General features: G+C 34.9%; 1 protein-coding gene across 2 annotated transcripts in view; it reads left to right on the top strand.

Moving 5' to 3' along the window:
- Positions 1 to 19,001, top strand: part of LRRC7 (leucine rich repeat containing 7) — a 468,702-nt gene extending 449,701 nt beyond the window's left edge. Inside the window, exons 25-26 of one of the 2 annotated variants that reach the window (XM_030913316.1) lie at positions 2,039 to 2,113; positions 17,298 to 19,001. In XM_030913316.1, coding sequence (XP_030769176.1) covers positions 2,039 to 2,113; positions 17,298 to 17,405 — 183 coding nt within the window. In that variant the 3' untranslated portion in view covers positions 17,406 to 19,001. The remainder of the gene's footprint in view (positions 1 to 2,038; positions 2,114 to 17,297) is intronic. The other variant, XM_030913317.1, reaches the window with a different exon arrangement.
- Positions 19,002 to 19,481: the final 480 nt, after the last annotated feature.

The following is a 19,481-nucleotide window of genomic DNA, read 5'->3' as shown; positions in this document are numbered from 1 at the left end:
TACTATTATGGACATATTAGCACATGTATATTGCATAGTTGTCCAGTTATATCCTTCTAAGTCCTAGAAGGCTAATTACTTGGTTAAAAGTTATACAGTGTTCTAGAAATTTTGATGCCTATCTGTAGTTTCATCTCTAAATAAGAAGAAAAACAGATTAAAATATGAAAGATAAAAATCATTCAAAAGTCTTACATTAATAGGTTTCACAAACTTCTGAAAAACCAAGTGAAAACACAAGTAGAAATATTTTAGTTTGGGTCTGTCTGTTAAACCATTTATACACACACACACAAAGTTATGCGTTTAAGTGAGTCATTATGTTTACAGATCAGCAAACAACATGCTTTTCTAAATAACAGGCAAGAATATCAAAATATTGTCTTCTATTTTATTAATAATGCTTAGGAATAGAAAACTATTAACAGCTATATTGAAATATAATTGATATACTACAAAATTCACCCTTTTAAAGTGTACAATTAAGTGATTTTTATGTGTTCAGAGTTGTGCAACCATCATGATTATCTAATTTCAGAACATTTTTGTTATGTACAAAAAGAAACTCTGTACATGTTAACAGTTACTCCCCAGCTACTGGCAAATGCTAATCTGCTCTCTGTTTCTATGCATTTGCCTATTCTTGACATTTCGCATAAATGGAATTATATAATAGTTGGCCTTTTGTGACTTGTTTCTTTCACTGAGCATAATGTTTTCATAATGCTTTCTTCTATGTTGTAGCACGTTTCCATACTTTATTCCATTTTATTGCCAAATAATATTTCATTATATAGATATATACCACATTTTGTTTATCCATTCATCAGTTCGTTCTTTGGATGTCAATTGAAATCTTATCACCATCATGTTTAAAATCTTTCAGTAGCACCTGAAATTGGTAAGAAGGTTTATGAAAAGCCATCTTAATCTTGCCCTAACCTACTTTTTGGCCTGATCCTCTGCTGCACTCCCAGCCCCATCCAGCCCCATCCACTACCACCCTTCCATCAGCACTCCAGCCATAGCAGAACCACTTGCAATTTCCCAGATATAACAGGCACACTCACTTATGTGCTGTCCCTTCTCTCTGCAATATCCTTCTTCCCCTTACCTGTGTGGATGACTTTTGCATGTTCTTTGTCATTCAGCTATCAGGTATCTTCTCCTCTTGGAAGACCTAACACACAAATATAAGCTAGGTGCAACATGTTTTTACAATCTGTTATACGTCTATTATAACACTTGTCACAATGTTTATAATTATTGGTTTTATTGACTTCTCCTCCACTAGACTGTGAGCTCATTAAAGTCAGAAACTATATTCTGTCTATGTCTATATCATGAACCATCCAGGCCTAGCATGTGGTAGACATTCAATATATGTTTTATTTCTATACATCGTCAACAAAATTAATTTTACTTTCTTATAAACTGCATTAATCAATTTAGGGATTTTATAACAATATAGTCATAAACTTTATTTAAAATGCATGTTCCAGTTTGCTTATATTTAATTTGTTCATATGCATTTTATATTAAAATTCTCAGTAACATATGAAACAATATGCATTAAAATAAACCCGAATGTATATATAATTCTGGTAAAACTTTTAAAGTATACAATGAACTATCAAATAGAAGATACTTTTTCAAATACCTTCAACTGCCTTTAATGGAAACATATTTAAGAAGAATAACTTAAGACAAATTCAGAATTTATACAAAAAATGGTTCAGCATCACATTTCAAATGATTTAAGAAAAAAGTCATTAAGAATATGCCATGAGATCAATTTATAAATCATAATTGCACTTTCAAAACAAGATAAGCTTCTTTTTGCAAGCAAAAATGTTGCTTTTCTTAAACTTGGCTTGGAGAGTGCTGCCTTGCTTAAAATACTATAATAATCTTTGAAGCCTACACGCATAAACTGTTTCTGAATCTGTTTCACTGTTTTCTATGTACATGAAGATTTGTTTAAGTAGGCCTGGTTCTTGGTAATAGAATCCTAACCTCTGTTACTTCTGACTTATAGGGTATCTTTGTTACTAGGGTTCAGCCTGATGGGCCAGCATCAAACCTACTGCAGCCTGGTGATAAGATCCTTCAGGTAAGGCAGATAAAAGAAATGCATGCAAATGCCAATACTGAAACAGATATGTAACCATGTTACCACGTTAAATGATTTGAATTACATGACTGAAAATAAGTCCTTCTCACATTGCTTATTTGCCTTTATTGTTTTGGGGCTGAAAGTCAAGTCAAAAACAATTCAGTCTGACAAATCCTATATCCCTAGCACCTTACACAGTACTTGGCACATGACAGATGTTTTGCATATTTTTGTTGAACTGAATGGAATTACTTGATAATATAAGAAATATATATATATAATATATGTATATATGTGAATCTATGCATAGTTATCAAGTAAGAGTAAATGCCCAAACACAGTATGTGTGTGACTTTCATGAGGGAGAAGGAACTGGTCCATATTTAACTTCTCAGCCACAGGCTTATTACTGTTTGAATGCTATGAAATACATAATACATCATTCTACTCCCCCTGCTTAGATAAACAAAAGTTTAGCTGTATATAAGGTGACTTTTTAAAATGCATTGTGTGATGGAAAATGACTTTCACTCACTTAAAGCTCTGCATATCAGAAAAGGTTCACCCCAATAAACAGTTAAGCAAATACTTTACATAACCTCATTTATTTGGCTTTTTTTGTCCTTGTCTCTGAATTCATTGTCTTTAATTTTTTTGCTTTGTTTCTTATCAGTGATTTGCAGCTCATTAATTCACTTCCTATATAAGAGGTACATAATCATTTTCTACATTCCAAGGAAAAGCTCTTAAGCATTATCGACGTATTTAAGATTCAGTATTTTGACTCAGAACCCCAGAAATTTCCCATTATATAAATAGGTGGAACTACTTGATACTGCTGATATTTGACCATGTGCAACAATTATGAAATGTCTCAACATAATATACTGAAGATTTAGATTCACTGAGAAGACAGGACATGTGAAAAAGAAACCTTAGATCAGTTATACAAACACAGTTGACACGTGAAAAAGGAACCTCACATCAACATATTGGAAGCAAACCCCACCCCCGATATTTAATGTGGGTTCTTTTATATTTCCCTAAGCATCGCGACTGGTTTGAGAAATAAAGGAAAAGAGTACAAGACACAGAAACTTTAAAGCTGGGTGTCTGGGGGAGACATCACATGTCAGCAGGTTCTGTGATGCTCTCTGAGCCGTAAAACCAGCAAGTTTTTATTAGCGATTTTCAAAAGGGGAGGGAGTGAACGCATAGGGTGTGGGTCACAGAGATCACAAGACGGGGTGAAATTAAAATTGCTAATGAAGTTTCGGGCATGCATTGTCCTTGATAACATCTTATCAGGAGACAGGGTTTGAGAGCAGACAACCTGTCTGACCAAAATTTATTAGGCGGGAATTTCCTCGTCCTAATAAGCCTAGGAGTGCTACAGGAGACCAGGGCTTATTTCATCCCTTTGGCTTCGACCATAAAAGATAAAAGATTCTGCCCCCATGGGGGCCGTTCATAGGCCTACCCTCAGGGGCACATTCTCTTTCTCAGGGATGTTCCTTGCTGAGAAAAAGAATTCAGCGATATTTCTCCTATTTGCCTTTGAAAGAAGAGAAATATGGCTCTGTTCCATCTGGCTCACCAGCAGTCAGACTCCAAGTCTTATCTCCCTTGTTCCCTGAAGATTGCTTTATCCTGTTCTTTTTTCAAGGTGCCCAGATTTCATATTGTTCAAACACACATGCTCTACAAACAATTTGTGCAGTTAACGCAATCATCACAGGGTCCTGAGGCGACATACATCCTCCTCAGCTTACCAAAATGACGGGATTAAGAGATTAAAGTAAAGACAGGCATAGGAAATCACAAGGATATTGATTTGGGAAGTGATAAGTGTCCACGAACCCTTCACAGTTTATGTTCAGAGATTGCAGTAAAGACAGGCATAAGAAATTATAAAAGTATTAATTTGGGGAACTAATAAATGTCCATGAAATCTTCACAATTTATGTTCTTCTGGCATGACTTCAGCCGGTCCCTCCATTCAGGGTCCCTGACTTCCCGCAACAGATATGTAAAAAAGAAACCTTAGATCAACCATACAAACACAGTTAAAGAATGCAAGGATCCCCTCAAGTCAGCTCCAAGGAGATCTTCTACTCCAATGTACTACGTTCTCTCAGAAAGTCCTAGAAAAGTAGAAATCCTAAGATTGCTTTAACATTTCATTCTCAGAAATTTTTGTTGTTGTTGTTTGTTGTTGTTTTTTGTTTTGTTTTGTTATTGTTGTTTGTTTTTTGAGATGGCATTTCACTCTTATTGCCCAGGCTGGAGTGCAATGGCACGATCTTGGCTCACCACAACCTCCGCTTCCCGGTTTCAAGCGATTCTCCTGCCTCAGCCTCCCGAGTAGCTGGGATTACAGGCACGCACCACCACGCCCAGCTAATTTTTGTATTTTTAGTAGAGACAGGGTTTCTCCATGTTGGTCAGGCTGGTCTCGAACTCCCAACCTCAGGTGATCTGCCCACCTTGGCCTCCCAAAGTGCTGGGATTATAGGCATGAACCACTGCACCTGGCCTCTCGGAAATGTTTTAAACTAACAAGATCACGATCAGCTACTCAAGTTTTCAAAAATGATAGTTCTCTGAAAAGAGTTTAAGCTACTTCAACCTGTGCCAATGTCACAATAGAAATACCACCCAGCAGGCCTGAGTCCATTCTATGCAGGCAGAAGATGCAAGCAGCAGTTGGTCTTTTGAGCTAGAGCTGAGAAACAATAACAACCACACATATAATAATCTAAAATTTTCCTTTACCACTTTATTATGGAAGTTCTATATTTTTCTTTGATCTTAGATATTTTACATCATGTCTATGGGCCTCAAATTCATTATGTGTAAAATGAACTGCTGTTTATATGTCTGAAGTCCCTCCTAGCTCACAAATTCAACTCTTTGAAAATTGTATGAATTGCAGTGAAAAACAGCTGAGAATAAACTTAAACTAACAATGTAACTCTCTTAACATTTGGTAAATGCTGCTCATTAGCAAAGGAAATGGCTAATTTTTTTCTCCACTGATTTTCAAAGAAATTTTTTTAAATCTTAGAGTCTGGAAAAAAATATAGCCAATTAATCTCGAATCTCTTACCTACTAGAATGTGAGGCTGGGTAGAGAAGTATGCTATAGCTTGAGCCAGTGTTACAGAGTTCCTTCCTCCATGACAGAAGCAAAATAAAGATTTTTCCTTTCTGCTAGAATTCAGAAATGTATATGTAAGTATTATAACAAAATTATACACAGTATATCTTGCAGATGGAAACATAGGTTAGTGTCGGGCCAGACATGATGGCTCATGACTGTAACCCCACCACTTTGAGAGGCAGAGGCAGTAGGATGGCTTGAAGCCAGAAGTTTAAGACCAGGCTTGGCAGCACAGAGAGACTTCGTCTCTACAGAAAATTAAAAATTAAACAGGTGCAGTGGCAAGCACCTGTAATACCAGCTACTCGGGAGGCTGATGTGGGAGAAGTACTTGAGCCCAGGAGTTGGAGGCTGCAGTGAGCTGTGATTATGCCACTGTACTCCAGGCTTAGTGACAGAGTGAGAATCTGTCTCAAAAAAATAAAAAATAAAAATAAAAACATTAGTGTCTACTTGCAAGGTATTAGAATGCTCTTTTCTGGCTGTGAAATTCTAGAATTATATGTGGGGACATGAGGGTTATGAGGGTTCAGTATTTCTAATCCCGGAGAGGTAAAAATACAGCAAAATGCAAGGAAATGGATTCCTCATGCAAGAAGTAGCAAGAAATTTTTAGCCAAGAATACTGCAGAAAAGCTGCACCCAAGATGTCTCTTCTCTCCACAAATGACTATCAAGGATGTGACATTTTATTTTTGCCATAGAACTCACTTGTACCTAGACCAATAAAATCAAAGCCCATTTTCAATAAAGAAAAAAGTACATGGGCTTTAATCAAATTATGTATTTACAGTTTCATTCATACTAGTTAAAAAGTACACATGGCCAATTGTACTTTCTGAAAGAAAGAAACGAGAATGACTAATTCTAAAATGAAATTGTTTGCAACATCAGATGCTAAGAAGGCAAGCTATATATTTATCTATTTATAAAACTATTGTCTCTTAGCTTAAAGAATGCTGGGGAAAAATTGTTTCATAACATTGGGTTATCTGTCACTTAAAAGGTCAGAATCATGTGTTTTCAATGGAGCGAATTTATTTACAAAGCTTAATGGCAATGTTCAACCTAGAGAATCGAAGTAAAAGAAAGGAAAAAAGAAAAGAATGGCCCTCCCTAAGTGTCAGTACTTTTGGGGTTTAATCTAACCCAATAGCAAATAGCAAAAGATATATGAGAGAGCATAAGAGATACACCTTTCCTAATCCCTCTTCCCAAACCCAGAATTTATTAGATCTCTTTCTTTCTCTATAACTCTTTATACCGTCCACTCTTTTCTTATTCTGCTGTGATATTATGAGGATGTTATTTGAATTACATGAAGATGTGTGCAATAAGGGATGATGTTAATTAAAACATATTCGCATCATTTTTCTGTTGTACTATTCATTTTCCCAGAATAGACACATTGTAATTACCCTAAGACAGTGTGGCGTATGGAAAGAGCAACTGACCCTTCATAGACTCACCTTCTGCTAAGTTCAATTATATAATAGTAAGAGAAAAAACTGAAAGCGTATGGAATATAAAAATATGTCAGAATGAGCCTTTTGAATTTGCCAATATTTGAAATGACCGTTTTGTCAATTTATCATCATAGTTTCTTTTTTCTAATGTTCTTTTCAACTAAAAAATTCACTCTAATTCATTATACATTTTATAATTCAAAATATATATGAATACAGAAAATCTAGTAATTATAGTTACTCTGTTGAAAAGATGAATAGACTGGAAAATATATATATACTGTACCTGATAGTTAACAACATGATTCACAGTTGTAACCTAAAACTCACTTGCAAGTGTGTCCTGTTCTATCAGGGAAGTCAAACCCTCTCCTCTTCATTTACCCACCCCCATCTCCATACATAAGCCTAATTTTGGCAAGAGAAGTGAAATAATTTATAGAGAATTAGTTAACGACATCCAGATTTTGCCAATAACCAAAACAGATTTTTCTAATATGAGGTATATAAATAAGGTACTTAATTGAAGATAATTTTATAGTCTCTTTTACCTTGTCATCATTTTAAGGGTTTTGAAATTTGCAATCCAAACTCTTTGTCTACAGCTCTATTTCAAGATGCTAAAAGAGAATAATCAATGAGATAATAATTCAAACAAGCTAGATATTTTTCCTTTTTTCTCATCTTTGAAAGAACCTTGGCCCTACAATTCATATAGACAGTTCAAGAAACTACTGTCAACAATGTCTATCAACAAATACTTGGACTATTAGCAAAGTCATTATTGCGCTTTTTTTACTTTTTTAAAGTTAGTTTATGGTAAGTTGTTTGGCTCAGGGCATCTTATCTTGGCCAAAATCATGGGGTTTGATGCTCGTTAGACCTATTATCATTGCTCTGTTCTATACCCACTGACAACTCCACTCCACATCCTGATTAGTGTCTTACAAGGAAATATCATTAGAAGCCCCTTAATAGGTAGAAGGGAATTCATGTGTCCTAAGGGAACTAATAGCTGGGGAGACAAAGTGAATGTATGCACTCATTAGGAAACTAATAAAGTACTTGATTTTGTGATGTATCTAATAAATATTGTAGCTGTGTTCACGGAATGGAGTAATTAATATAAAAGTGTGTATCCTGGGATGCAGAGAGGATGGCCACTCACAGACAAAAATACAAGATGTAAGACCCTCCTCTTCTTAGCTCCTCCAGTGAATCAGTGAGGGAGTAGGAGAGGAGACCTTTGTGGCTGGGTGCACTGGGGATCATGGAGATCTCTGGTTGTGGGGGGAGTCGAAAGAAGGGAGTTTATTCCTGGTGGAGCAGAAGTTCCTCCAGGCTTAACAGAGAGAAAAGAAGGAGGAGGAGGAATACCTGTGGGCTAGACTGACATGAGTTTTCAGGAGCAGGGGTAAGAGTTTTATGCTAGAAAGGGTGAGTATGGAGTATAAAGGAGAGAATATTGGGGAAGAAGACCCCAGACTCGTGTTAGAGTCATGAAGGAAGGAAACCCTGGGATTTTAATAAGTTTTTCATGGACTGGGAGAATTTCAAGCATGGCGATGAGTTGGAGTGAGGCTCAGGATGGCGGTAGGGAGAGACAGCAAGCAAGATATGGTATTCAAAGCTCAGAATGGGAGAGGTAAGTTCAGACTCCCCAAAGAGAAGTCTAAATGAAATGTCTGTGTATGGGTGGATCTGTTGTACACAGATATATATACAAACACAGAATCAATGCTTCCTTGTCTGAATGGAAATTCGATGGCTCTGTTAATGACCAGTAGGTGTGATCAGCTTGCTGAGAGAATTTTCTTACTTAGGTAAAGCTCACTTATTCAACAGCCAGAGCTATAAGAAACCAAAACGTAAGCTAGAAAACAAAGTGCTTCTGAGGAGCCATAATTAATGTCACAAAGTCCATGCACTACATTTCGTTCCTTTTACTCATAAGAGAGGATTTATATCATACCTGGGAGTCTTTTATCTAGTTGTCCAGACCACCAAAGTGAAAGTCTTTGGCTCCAGGCTCATTGCCAGAAGCAAGAAGTCATAGCCAACAGCTTCACTCTGCAGTAAGAGAGAAACTTCTTTTAAAAGCCAGAAATAGAAGAGAACAACTTCTTTTAAAAGCCAGAAACAAGATTTTAGAAGTATAGCAGATTGTACTTCTAAAATCTTGTTTCTGGCTTTTAAAAGAACGTTTTGTACTTTCAGTATGGAACAGTTTTTCTCAATGACATTTTTTGACCTATCTTTGAAAAAAAAAGAGTTCATGGTGAACTAAGTTTCGTAATCACTTCATACTCTATCCCTTGTTTCAGGACTTTACACTGTACTAAATAGGCTAAGAACTCTAAGAAATCTTACAGATATATGTTTCAACATGTTTAACTCTACAGTCCTCTTTACCAAAGTGTCAATTAACCACTTCCACACAACACACTTGGGGAAATGTTTGTTATAGAAACAAACTAACGGGGCCATGGCTGTGTCCAAGAGAGTGTTGATGTTCACAATTATTACCATAAATCATGAAGAAAGGGTTAATGTTCAGTTTCTGAGTTTTTAAAAATTTCTCAAAAATAAAAAAACCTCCAAAAATAAAACCCCTAAAGAATGAGAAATTGTTTATGGTTAAAATGAAGTGTTGAACCCTTGAAGAAATAAAGTATTTGAAAATTGTACTAAAGCATTTCCCAACAAGGCCAAGTAAGTTCCACATTTCTATAGTTTATCTTATTTGTGGTTGAAAATCAAAAGCACCAGAGACATTGGGGGTGGGGGACTATGGAGGAATAATCACATAACTTTTAATGTTTAGGTAAATAATTGCTTATAATGATATAATACATTGAAGAGTAAGATTTCGTTTAATACAATTAGATTAGAAAGGAACCAGAAATAGGTTTGAAAACTGTGTTGTTTAGGCACAGTGGCTCACACCTGTAATCCCAATGCTTTGGGAGGCAGAGGCAGGAGGATTGCTTGAGGCCAGGAGTTCAAGACCAGCCTTGACAACATAGCAGATCCCATCTCTACAAAAAAAATTAAAAATTAGCCAGGCGTGATGGCACGCACATGTAGTTCCAGCTACTAAAGAGGCTGAGGTAGGAGGATCCTTCCAGCCCAGGAGGTTGAGGCTGCAGTGAGCTATGATAGAGTCACTGCACTCCAGCCTAGGTTACAGAATGAGAACCCATCGTTAAACTGTCTTTTAAAGTATGCTTTTATATGCCAGATTTTGACTGCATATTATTATACATTTAGTTTTTTTCATAATATACAACATTCTTGCACAGAAAACCAATAAAAATATTGAGGAAATACTTTTTGAAAATCAAAACATATTTTGAGTATTTAGTAAAACATGAAAACCAATAAAACAAATTAGGTTTTTTAAGTTGACTCTATCCTTCGTAGTTTAGCTAGTAGAAAAGTAACATCCATTAAGTGTCTCTATTGTGTCATTTAAATCATACAACAACCCTGCAAGACATCTATTGTTGACAGATGTTCGATAACTTATTTGAGTTCTTCCATTGTCAACAAAATAACAAACAGAGAGACTCTTTAAAAGAAAGTGATGTTTATTTGGGAATAGAGCATTGAAATGGGAATACATATGCCATAGTAAACTATGCATGTATTCAGGACGTTGAAGAAAGACAGCAGTTTTTAAAGGAAAAAATAAGGATTATGTAACTACTTTTAAATAATTATCCTTGGCTACAAAGATCAATAGCAAGGATGATGCCAGTCCAAGATTGGACAACCAATTGCTGGGCAATGTCCCTGCAGAAGTATTTGTTGTGTAAGGTTGCAATGGCTTTTGTGTAAGGTTGTGTTTTTGCAGTCTTTTGTGATAGTTTTTGTTATCAGGTATATAAGTATGAGAACCCTCTCTTCATGGCCTTCCCCACTCTATTTGCCAGGTTTTTTGTTTTGTTTTGTTTTGTTTAACACTAGTCACTCCATTTGATTCTGACAACTTTCACACCATTACACAATACTGATTCTATGGAGCAAATTTTGCTGATGGTATCATATTTATTACATTTTCTAATTTATTTATTTATTTGGAAAATGTGCATCAAATGCCCACTGTGTACAAAGTATTGTGCCAAGAAATGTAAACAATGTTAAATGAATGTAACCAAGTTCCTGCCTTCCACAACCTAGTCCTGGAAATAGACATACCCAAATTATACAGAGCAGGAAACAAAGCAGGAAGAGAGACAAAAAGAGCTGAGTATCAAACATTTGATAAAATGAACGCCAGCCTGTCATTTAAGAGCAAGCTCTTCATCAAAGTGGAAAGCAGCCTGGCTACAAAGAGCCCCCCGAAAATTTGGGGTTGATTTTGCAGTTATTCTTTTTGTGAAAAGTAAAAGGATTGTGACTTGTTGGGAAATTGGCTTGCAAATCAAGGTAGAAAATTCATTTGTTGGAGATGATCATTTGATATGTTTGATAAAAAGAAAACAAGCATTTAAAAATCAGAGCAGATAAATAAATTTATTCAGATTTACTATTTATTATCAGTTCCACACCTGAGTTTCTATTCAAATAATTCAGTCTTCAGTTGAGTATATTCTACGTTGCCATATCTTTTATGAGCCTTAATTCATGAGAAATTCAAGCTGCAGTACATGTGTGTACTTAACACAGAAGAGAAATTCTTGCCGGGTGCGGTGGCTCACGTCTGTAATCCCAGCACTTTGAGAGGCCAAAGTGGGCGGATCATGAGGTCAGGAGGTTGAGACCATCCTGGCTAACACGGTGAAACCCCCTCTCTACTAAAAATACAAAAAATTAGCCTGTCGTGGTGGTGGGCACCTGTAGTCCCAGCTACTCAGGAGGCCGAGGCAGGAGAATGGCGTGAACCTGGGAGGCGGAGCTTACAGTGAGCCGAGATAGCGCCACTGCACTCCAGCCTGGGCGACAGAGCAAGACTCCGTCTCAAAAAAAAAAGAGAGAGAAATTCTTATTTATGTTTTGTTCTGCAAAGGTTTTTTAAAATACTAGAATAAAACTCATTAAAACTTCAAACTTTCTCACATTTACAAAAGCAATGTAAATTTTTCATATGAACTCTCTAAGAACTGAAAGTCTGTAATTCAGGTTTTCGATAGAAAGGAAAGTTTTTTAAATAGCTTGACATAGAATCAATGTAGTATTGATTATGAGTATACTCAGCCCTAAATATATCCTAATACTTAATGAGAGTACTCTTACCAGATTAAAATTTGAAATGAGAATTAATTCTGGTTAATGTGAAGCACAATGAGGATTATCTGAGATTCCTACTCTTTCTCATAATACCTGGCAATCAGAATTGAACACCATGAAGCCTTGCTCTTATGGCACTAATTTGGTTGCTGCATTATTTCATTTTCCCTCATTCTAAGAGCTGTAGGCATTCAAAGTGCAATATATCAATGTATTAATATTTATCTAACATACAAAATTTATGTGTACTGGCCCTTTAAAAAGGCTTATCCCTTGGAGGGTGAATTTAAATCAACCAGAAATCACATGCCCATATCTCCAAACTGATTTCTTTTTTTGGAGTTTAAAAAGATCTGTGCTGTCCTCTCTGTTGGATAATCCCACCAACCCTGTGGTCTGGCCTTCTCTGAGGCTAGTTTTTAAGCTTAGAGCCTTGAATAGTAAGAATGCAACAGAATTTCTAGGAGAATTACAACATCATCTGGACTGTTTCTGCAATATGAACATCCATAATTTATCCATTTAACAAAACATTTACCAGAAGGTAATCAAACATAAATCCAGGAGAGAATAAGAGAGGAAATTCAGAAACCAAGTGTGTTTTACAATAGATTGATGAGCTCTGTTTGCAAAGCTCTACTTTTTGTTGGAATTGCAAATATTATTTTCATTAACCTTCAGTCTTTTCGTGTCTAAATCATGAAAAGGGACAATTAAAAAATATTTTGTGGCACAGAAGATATCAAATAAAATTAAAATAACAAGAGATGTCTTCTGGAAAAATGTAACAATTATATTAAAATGTTCTCCATACTTTCAAATCAGCTAAAGCTAGAAACCCATTAATTACATATTTTTTAAGGATTAAATTTTCAGAATATCTTTTCCCTTTTTAGATTGTTTTCTTGGTAACTTCATTTCAACTTAATAAGTGATTTCTCATTTTTCATTAGGTTGCAATTTCCTCAAAATGGTACACATTTTATTCAAATCTATGATAATGTATCTATATAAAACATATAGGCAGCCAAATGTGGCAATATAGTTTAAATTTTTTATTAATTTAGCATTTGTTCTTCATATCATCTTTTTCATAGTATGCATATATTTATTAATATAATAAATTATATTATATTAATACATGTAATATAATATACATGTAAATCATATGCATTTATTTTTTCAAAGCATCGTTGGGTTTATACCCTGCAATGAACATTGCATAGTACCAGCCTTTATTTCCTCAGCCTCTTCTTCTGTGCACACACACACACACACACACAAATGCAAAACTCCATTAGTTGGAATATTGTGATTCTTCTGGTCTTTATTTTAACTGGAGAAGCCCTACACAAATATAGTAACATACTTGTGTGATTCCCTGTCTGAACTATCCAAGATGTAAGCCTGATAACCACATTCATGTTAACAAATACAATGTCAATTCATTTTGCTCTTCTGTCCTAAGAATGAAAGAAGTTTCTCTGGAACTGAGATTTATTATTATCTTCTTCTACTCAAAAAAAAATTGGAGATTCAGCATTTCTGTAGATATTTAATTTAGGACTAAATGTTACTTCTACCAGTATTTTTTAAATAAGTTAAATTAAACCTGATAGAAATCTGAATGGGAATCACAGTTTGGCAACCACTGTAAAGAACAGAATTACCGCCTGGGCCCGGTGGCTCAAGCCTGTAATCCCAGCACTTTGGGAGGCCGAGACGGGCGGATTGCGAGGTCAGGAGATCGAGACCATCCTGGCTAACACGGTGAAACCCCGTCTCTACTAAAAAAAATACAAAAAAAAAAACTAGCCGGGCGAGGTGGCGGGCGCCTGTGGTCCCAGCTACTGGGGAGGCTGAGGCAGGAGAATGGCGTAAACCCGGGAGGCGGAGCTTGCAGTGAGCTGAGATCCGGCCACTGCACTCCAGCCTGGGCGACAGAGCGGGACTCCGTCTCAAAAAAAAAAAAAAAAAAAAAAAAAAAAAAAAAAAAAAAAGAATTATCTTTGGAGGTGATATAGCAACAATTTTTTAAGGGAAAAATGTTCATTATTTTATCATGGCCAGTGAAATGTCAGCTCAAATTACTTGACATGATTGTGGTCTTATTTCAGTGAAGTAATGAAAGAAACAAGAAGAAGGACTATTACGGTATCAGGTGATTCAGCCTGAGCCCTTTCCCTCGTTGTTTGACCTCAGAGAATTTGTTTGGTCTCCTTAAAATGAAGGCTTTTCATTTATAAAATGACAGGATTAGTCTAAACTAACAGTTTTCACACTGGGCTTTCATGAGCCCTGTAGGGGTGGGAAGGTATTGGCAAGTAAGCTGGTTCACTGGGTCCAATCTGTCTTCCACCTCTCTCCCTTTCTCTGTCTCTAAAAAGATCTGTTTAAATGTTTTACATATTGGGCTATCTCTCTTCCTTTTAAAGAAGAGGTTTTTTGAACTAATGCCTTGTTTAAAAAAAAAAAAAAGAAAAAGCCGCTCTACATAAGTTTATTTTTATGGTTGCTTCTCATGCTTAAAGCCTATGGTCTAAATTCACAGGTTTTGGATTTGGTGCTTTTTTTGTTTTTTATTTCTTAGAAAAATGATTCCACACATGAACCATTTTAGAACGCTTTATTCTGCACACACTGCTACAGAATTTACCTGAAAAAAAACAACTGTTAACATACTGAGGGCTCGAGGAGACTCTAGGAATGAGACAAGACAAGGACTGTAGTCCTTTGGGAATCACACTCGTTCTGTGCCTCAGAGAAACGGCAAAGAGAAGATGTCCCTCTCTTCTTTGCCCTCCTCTGAGCTACTCTAGCACTTTATTTCCCTCTTCAGATATTAATTCAATTCAGCATATGTGTACTGAGGGCTCATTCTACATGCAGCATTTTATGTTATTTTTAGTTACGTGCATGACTTATTTCCCCTCCTGAATGGCTGCTGCTTCCATTGGAGGCTTCTTGTTTCATCTCTTTCTTTCTTCCCATCCCAGTGCCTAGCAAAACGCCTACAGAAGTAAGTACAAGACACACATTCTTTGCTTGAAAAAAATGCTAAAGTAATCACACTGAGAGCAGACTAACCTTCTTTGAAGATCCTTCATATTGAAAGTACCACTCTAAATTAACAGCTATGATTAATTTGCTAAGTTTTATACCACTTTTGCCCTTAACACTGATATTTTTAACATTGATACTATGTCAAGTATGATGATGAACAACGTACCATTCATGGCCTCCAAATCCTAGAAAATTTTTTATTTCTGTAACTGTGAGATATTTACATTTTGAACAATGCCCTGAAAATTCTCAGTGTATTTTTAATTCATTGCAATTCCAGGTTTGAGTCTGCAGATAGAGAAATCTGAGCACTCACAAAGTCATTATTACGGTTTGACATTCAAGAACTCCATTATTAAAGTTCAATTTTAATTTCACAATTAAGTTATAACTTTTGGTCAAATCGAAGGCATTAAAGTATTTTGGTCAAATTGAAGGCGTTAAGGTAGTCAGTACATCCCTCAAAGCTACAATGGAATAAATATTTATTTCATGCAAGTTCACTATGTTCCTGATGTCTGAAAAAAGAATGGACCATATGCTGTATTCCTTACTCTCCATCAAAACTGATCAGAAATGACACCAAATATAACCTCATTGTCTGATTTTTAGTATAACGCAGAGCAAGAAATTTGGGCTGTGTAACATGCCCAAACTACTCAACTACTGTTTCCTGACACTGAAACAGCCAATGCCAACTTCTTTTTTTTTTTTTTTTTTTTTGAGACCAATGCCAACTTCTATGGGCATTTTCATTTATTAAATATCGTTAAGGAATGCCTTTAAGGTTTCTTTAATTAAAAGCAAATTTTTACTTCTAATTACATGAATTTCCAAGAATTTATATTCTGTTACCTAGTATTTTTTTACTGGCAGATGTACTATGGTTTACAAATGTAGTATTTTGGAATCTTCTTTACCACATCATTAGTCAGTCAATTTTAATGAACTAGTGATGAGATCTAATGTATCATATAACTTTCATCTAAGTTTTAAAGGTTGTATGATATTTCTAGAGATATAATGCTGCTTTAAATTTGAAAAAGCTAAAGTCAATGAAAGAGTCTAATTATTAAGTGATTGGTTATTTGAAATATTAATCATATTTTAAGAAAGCATAAAAACAGTAAGTAAAATAAAAAAAGCAATGTGTAACCAAAATAAGTATCAGTCCATTGAAAATTGAAAAAGTCATCCAGTGAACTGGCTCTATTACCTCTACTCAGCCAAGCTGTCAACGTGATCGACTCTTTTCTGAATCAACTGAGTCTCAAACCGCAAAGAAAACAATTACATAACCATCAGTCATTAAGTTGCCAAGATTTATTTCTATCAAGTTTCAATAAGGTTGTATTTAATTTTACCTTTATGGCAGTGAAGGCTTATGGGATACACTTCTTTCTGTATTAATAATAAAAATCATTCCAATCAAGACCATCTGCAACTTAATGTGGAGAAAATCGAAGACCCATGGCACTCAATACAGAGAACAATATACATTTTGTGACATAAAATTCATATAATAGACAGAGGGAACTCTGAAACTGTAACCTTAGGCTATGTTTAAACTGAATATCAATTGCTTATATCAATGATTCTTAAACAGAAGACAGCAGACATGTCCTCTGTTACTAATGTCAGTGTGTTTTATCCCCAAGGGACACATTCCTTAGGTATAGTGGATTGATTGAGAACCACTACTATAGAAAATAAGTATACTTGCATTTAGCAATAAGGGAAATAAAAAATATTTCTCTAATATAAAAGTGTATAAACCAAGAACTTTCCAGTGAGTCAAAATAAGATTTAAATGTACTATAAGCATCCAGTCATGTTTGGCATGATTGAAATATTTGGTCTTGTTGATGAGTTTATATTAGCATTTATATAACACTAAGGTAATGGCCATATGCCCATTTCCCGACCACCCCAATCAGCCCCTGCAAAAAAAAATCAGGGCAACAACAATGGAACTGAACTACTGTGACACCAGTACATCTATCTGTTATTTACCAGGGCATCTTGATGATTAGCACAGTGGCAAAGACATACTGGGTACTTAATAAATATTTGTTGAATTGATAAATTTGGTTGAATCTGGATAAAATTAGTTACTTCCATAATTGCGATTCCATTGTGAATTATAAAAACTGATAACTTTTTGTTGCTCAGTGCTCCCATGAATTTTATGAATAGAAACAATGATACAGTGATAATAGTTTGCATTGATTGCCCTGTTTTATTTGTTTATTTACAGGCAAATGGACACAGTTTTGTACATATGGAACATGAAAAAGCTGTATTACTACTGAAGAGTTTCCAGAACACAGTAGACCTAGTTATTCAACGTGAGCTTACTGTCTAAATATTTTTTATAAATAGTGAAGATACGTCTAGCCAGACCTAATGTTCAAAAATAAATTTATACATAGAAACAAATTTTGCCAATTGCTGGACCAATGGCAAACATTAGTGCCAAATGTATAATACTATATGTTAGCACTGACCATCCTTAAAAATGTTAACTCTATAAATATGATGTTCATGTGGTTATGTATTAGTTTTAATTGTCAGCCTCTGGCTGTGCATTGGTGCAGTTTTGTTTCTGTTTTTGTTTTTGTTTTTAATCAAATAAGTTTCTTCTCAAAGTGGATTTCATATAATTTCGGAGCACGGAAGCACACACAAGCTCTTTATGAATTCTGCTCTCCATCAGAAACACTGCCTCAAAGTTGTCTATGCCTTTATATAGAAACTACAAATATAAAGAATTGTAATTCCCATAAAATATTTCTAGCACAAGGTATATGTTGGCATATATACAAAAAGAATATAGAGAAAAACAATATTTTCATAAACTAAACGTCTCGGATAGAGAAAAAATATATCTTAAAATAAGACTTTACTATATTGAATCTTTTTCAATAAAAATTACATGATAATGCCTTATGAAAGTAACTGTACATATGGTATAAAGTGTTTATATTTGGTTCCATATTCATTTGCTAAATTCTCATGACACAGAGTGAAATATTTCATAAATTAGCCATTTATTTCTGGGACCCGAATAAAAATAGGATGAACTAATTTGTTGAATGCCTTTAGCTAATTACAATACATGCAGAGTTTAGAAACAGACTAACGGTCATTGTAGTTAAGTCTTTTTCACCACAAATTTAAGCAGTGGATGATGGGTGGCAGGAAAGGTATTGCTTTATTTCTTTCAAGTTCCTGTTGATTATAAACTGTAGCCCCTGTGATTTCTTTACTTGTAAATGTGGAATTTATTTGTGTGTTGCTTAATCTAATTTGCTACTTTTTTAATTATTTAAAATGAGTTTTGGAAATTGATAAAATTTATCATTACGAAAGACTGCTGTTAGAAAGTTATGGTGGGTGATTTTAAATCCTTGGTATTTAAATATGAAACTTCAAATATAATTTCTCAGAGCTGTGGTCTACCTGTATCATTAATTTCAATGGCTGATTTTCTAGGCAGAAATAGATAAAATGCTTTTTTTTCCAAAAACAGTTTCAAGGTATGTACAATCCTGAATGCTTTCTCACCGGAGAGAAAGACAAGCATGGTTAATGTAGAATTACTTACTTTTCTATTGAAACCATTTTCCTGTATAAATGATCAAAATTTATTTTATAATCCTTCAAAATATTTGTCTTTCATATTAGTCATTAATTTAATTACAATATTAATTTGAAATTCTAGGATAATTTCTCAGAGTTGGTTGCATGCATTCTCTTTCATAATTTTACATAGTTCTTTTGTTATATAATGAATTTACATGCTAGTGTTTCAAGTATTGTATGAGGATTTTCACAGTAGTATCACTGATTGATGTCACCAAAGCTCTGAGAATAATATTTGTAAGTTAACTGTTTTATGGGGACATTGAAAATATTGTATTTTTGTAGGGTCTATTAAAATGAGTGTCACTTATTAGAAGTACAGTGGTATTTTTTGGCAATAGAATTTGTCACTTGGAAGCAAATAATACTTCACTTTATAGATGATGCACTAATTTTGATGTTGCTTTATGTCAGGGTGACATTATACCATGATTTTATAGGGTTTGACAATTAGCTAATGATTAAATGATTGGCCTATTTAGTATGTTTCCCAGAAGTAACTTTTAAGTGTATTTTAATATATTGAGAGTTTCAGATGAGAAATGTCTTTCAGAGACTAATTTTCTTTGTTGAAAACTCATGTCAAGCCACCATGTCCAGATATTATAGGATGATCATCGTTAATCAAGATAGAGGCCTTTACTGGCATCATAAGATCACTTAAAGAAAAAAAAAACTCATGGCTGTAGTTTGGTGGCAATGAAACATCTGAAATCATCCCATCAGTTTTTCTTAATCTTTTATGGAAGAAGTGGGAGAAGAGCCAGATATAGAACTGCCCCAAGTCTTTTTCTTA

Source organism: Rhinopithecus roxellana, chromosome 12 (assembly GCF_007565055.1).
Source record: "Rhinopithecus roxellana isolate Shanxi Qingling chromosome 12, ASM756505v1, whole genome shotgun sequence".
Taxonomy (NCBI): Eukaryota; Metazoa; Chordata; class Mammalia; order Primates; family Cercopithecidae; genus Rhinopithecus; species Rhinopithecus roxellana.
The sequence above is the reverse complement of the archived record's forward strand: the minus strand, read 5'-3'. Positions and strand labels throughout refer to the sequence as shown.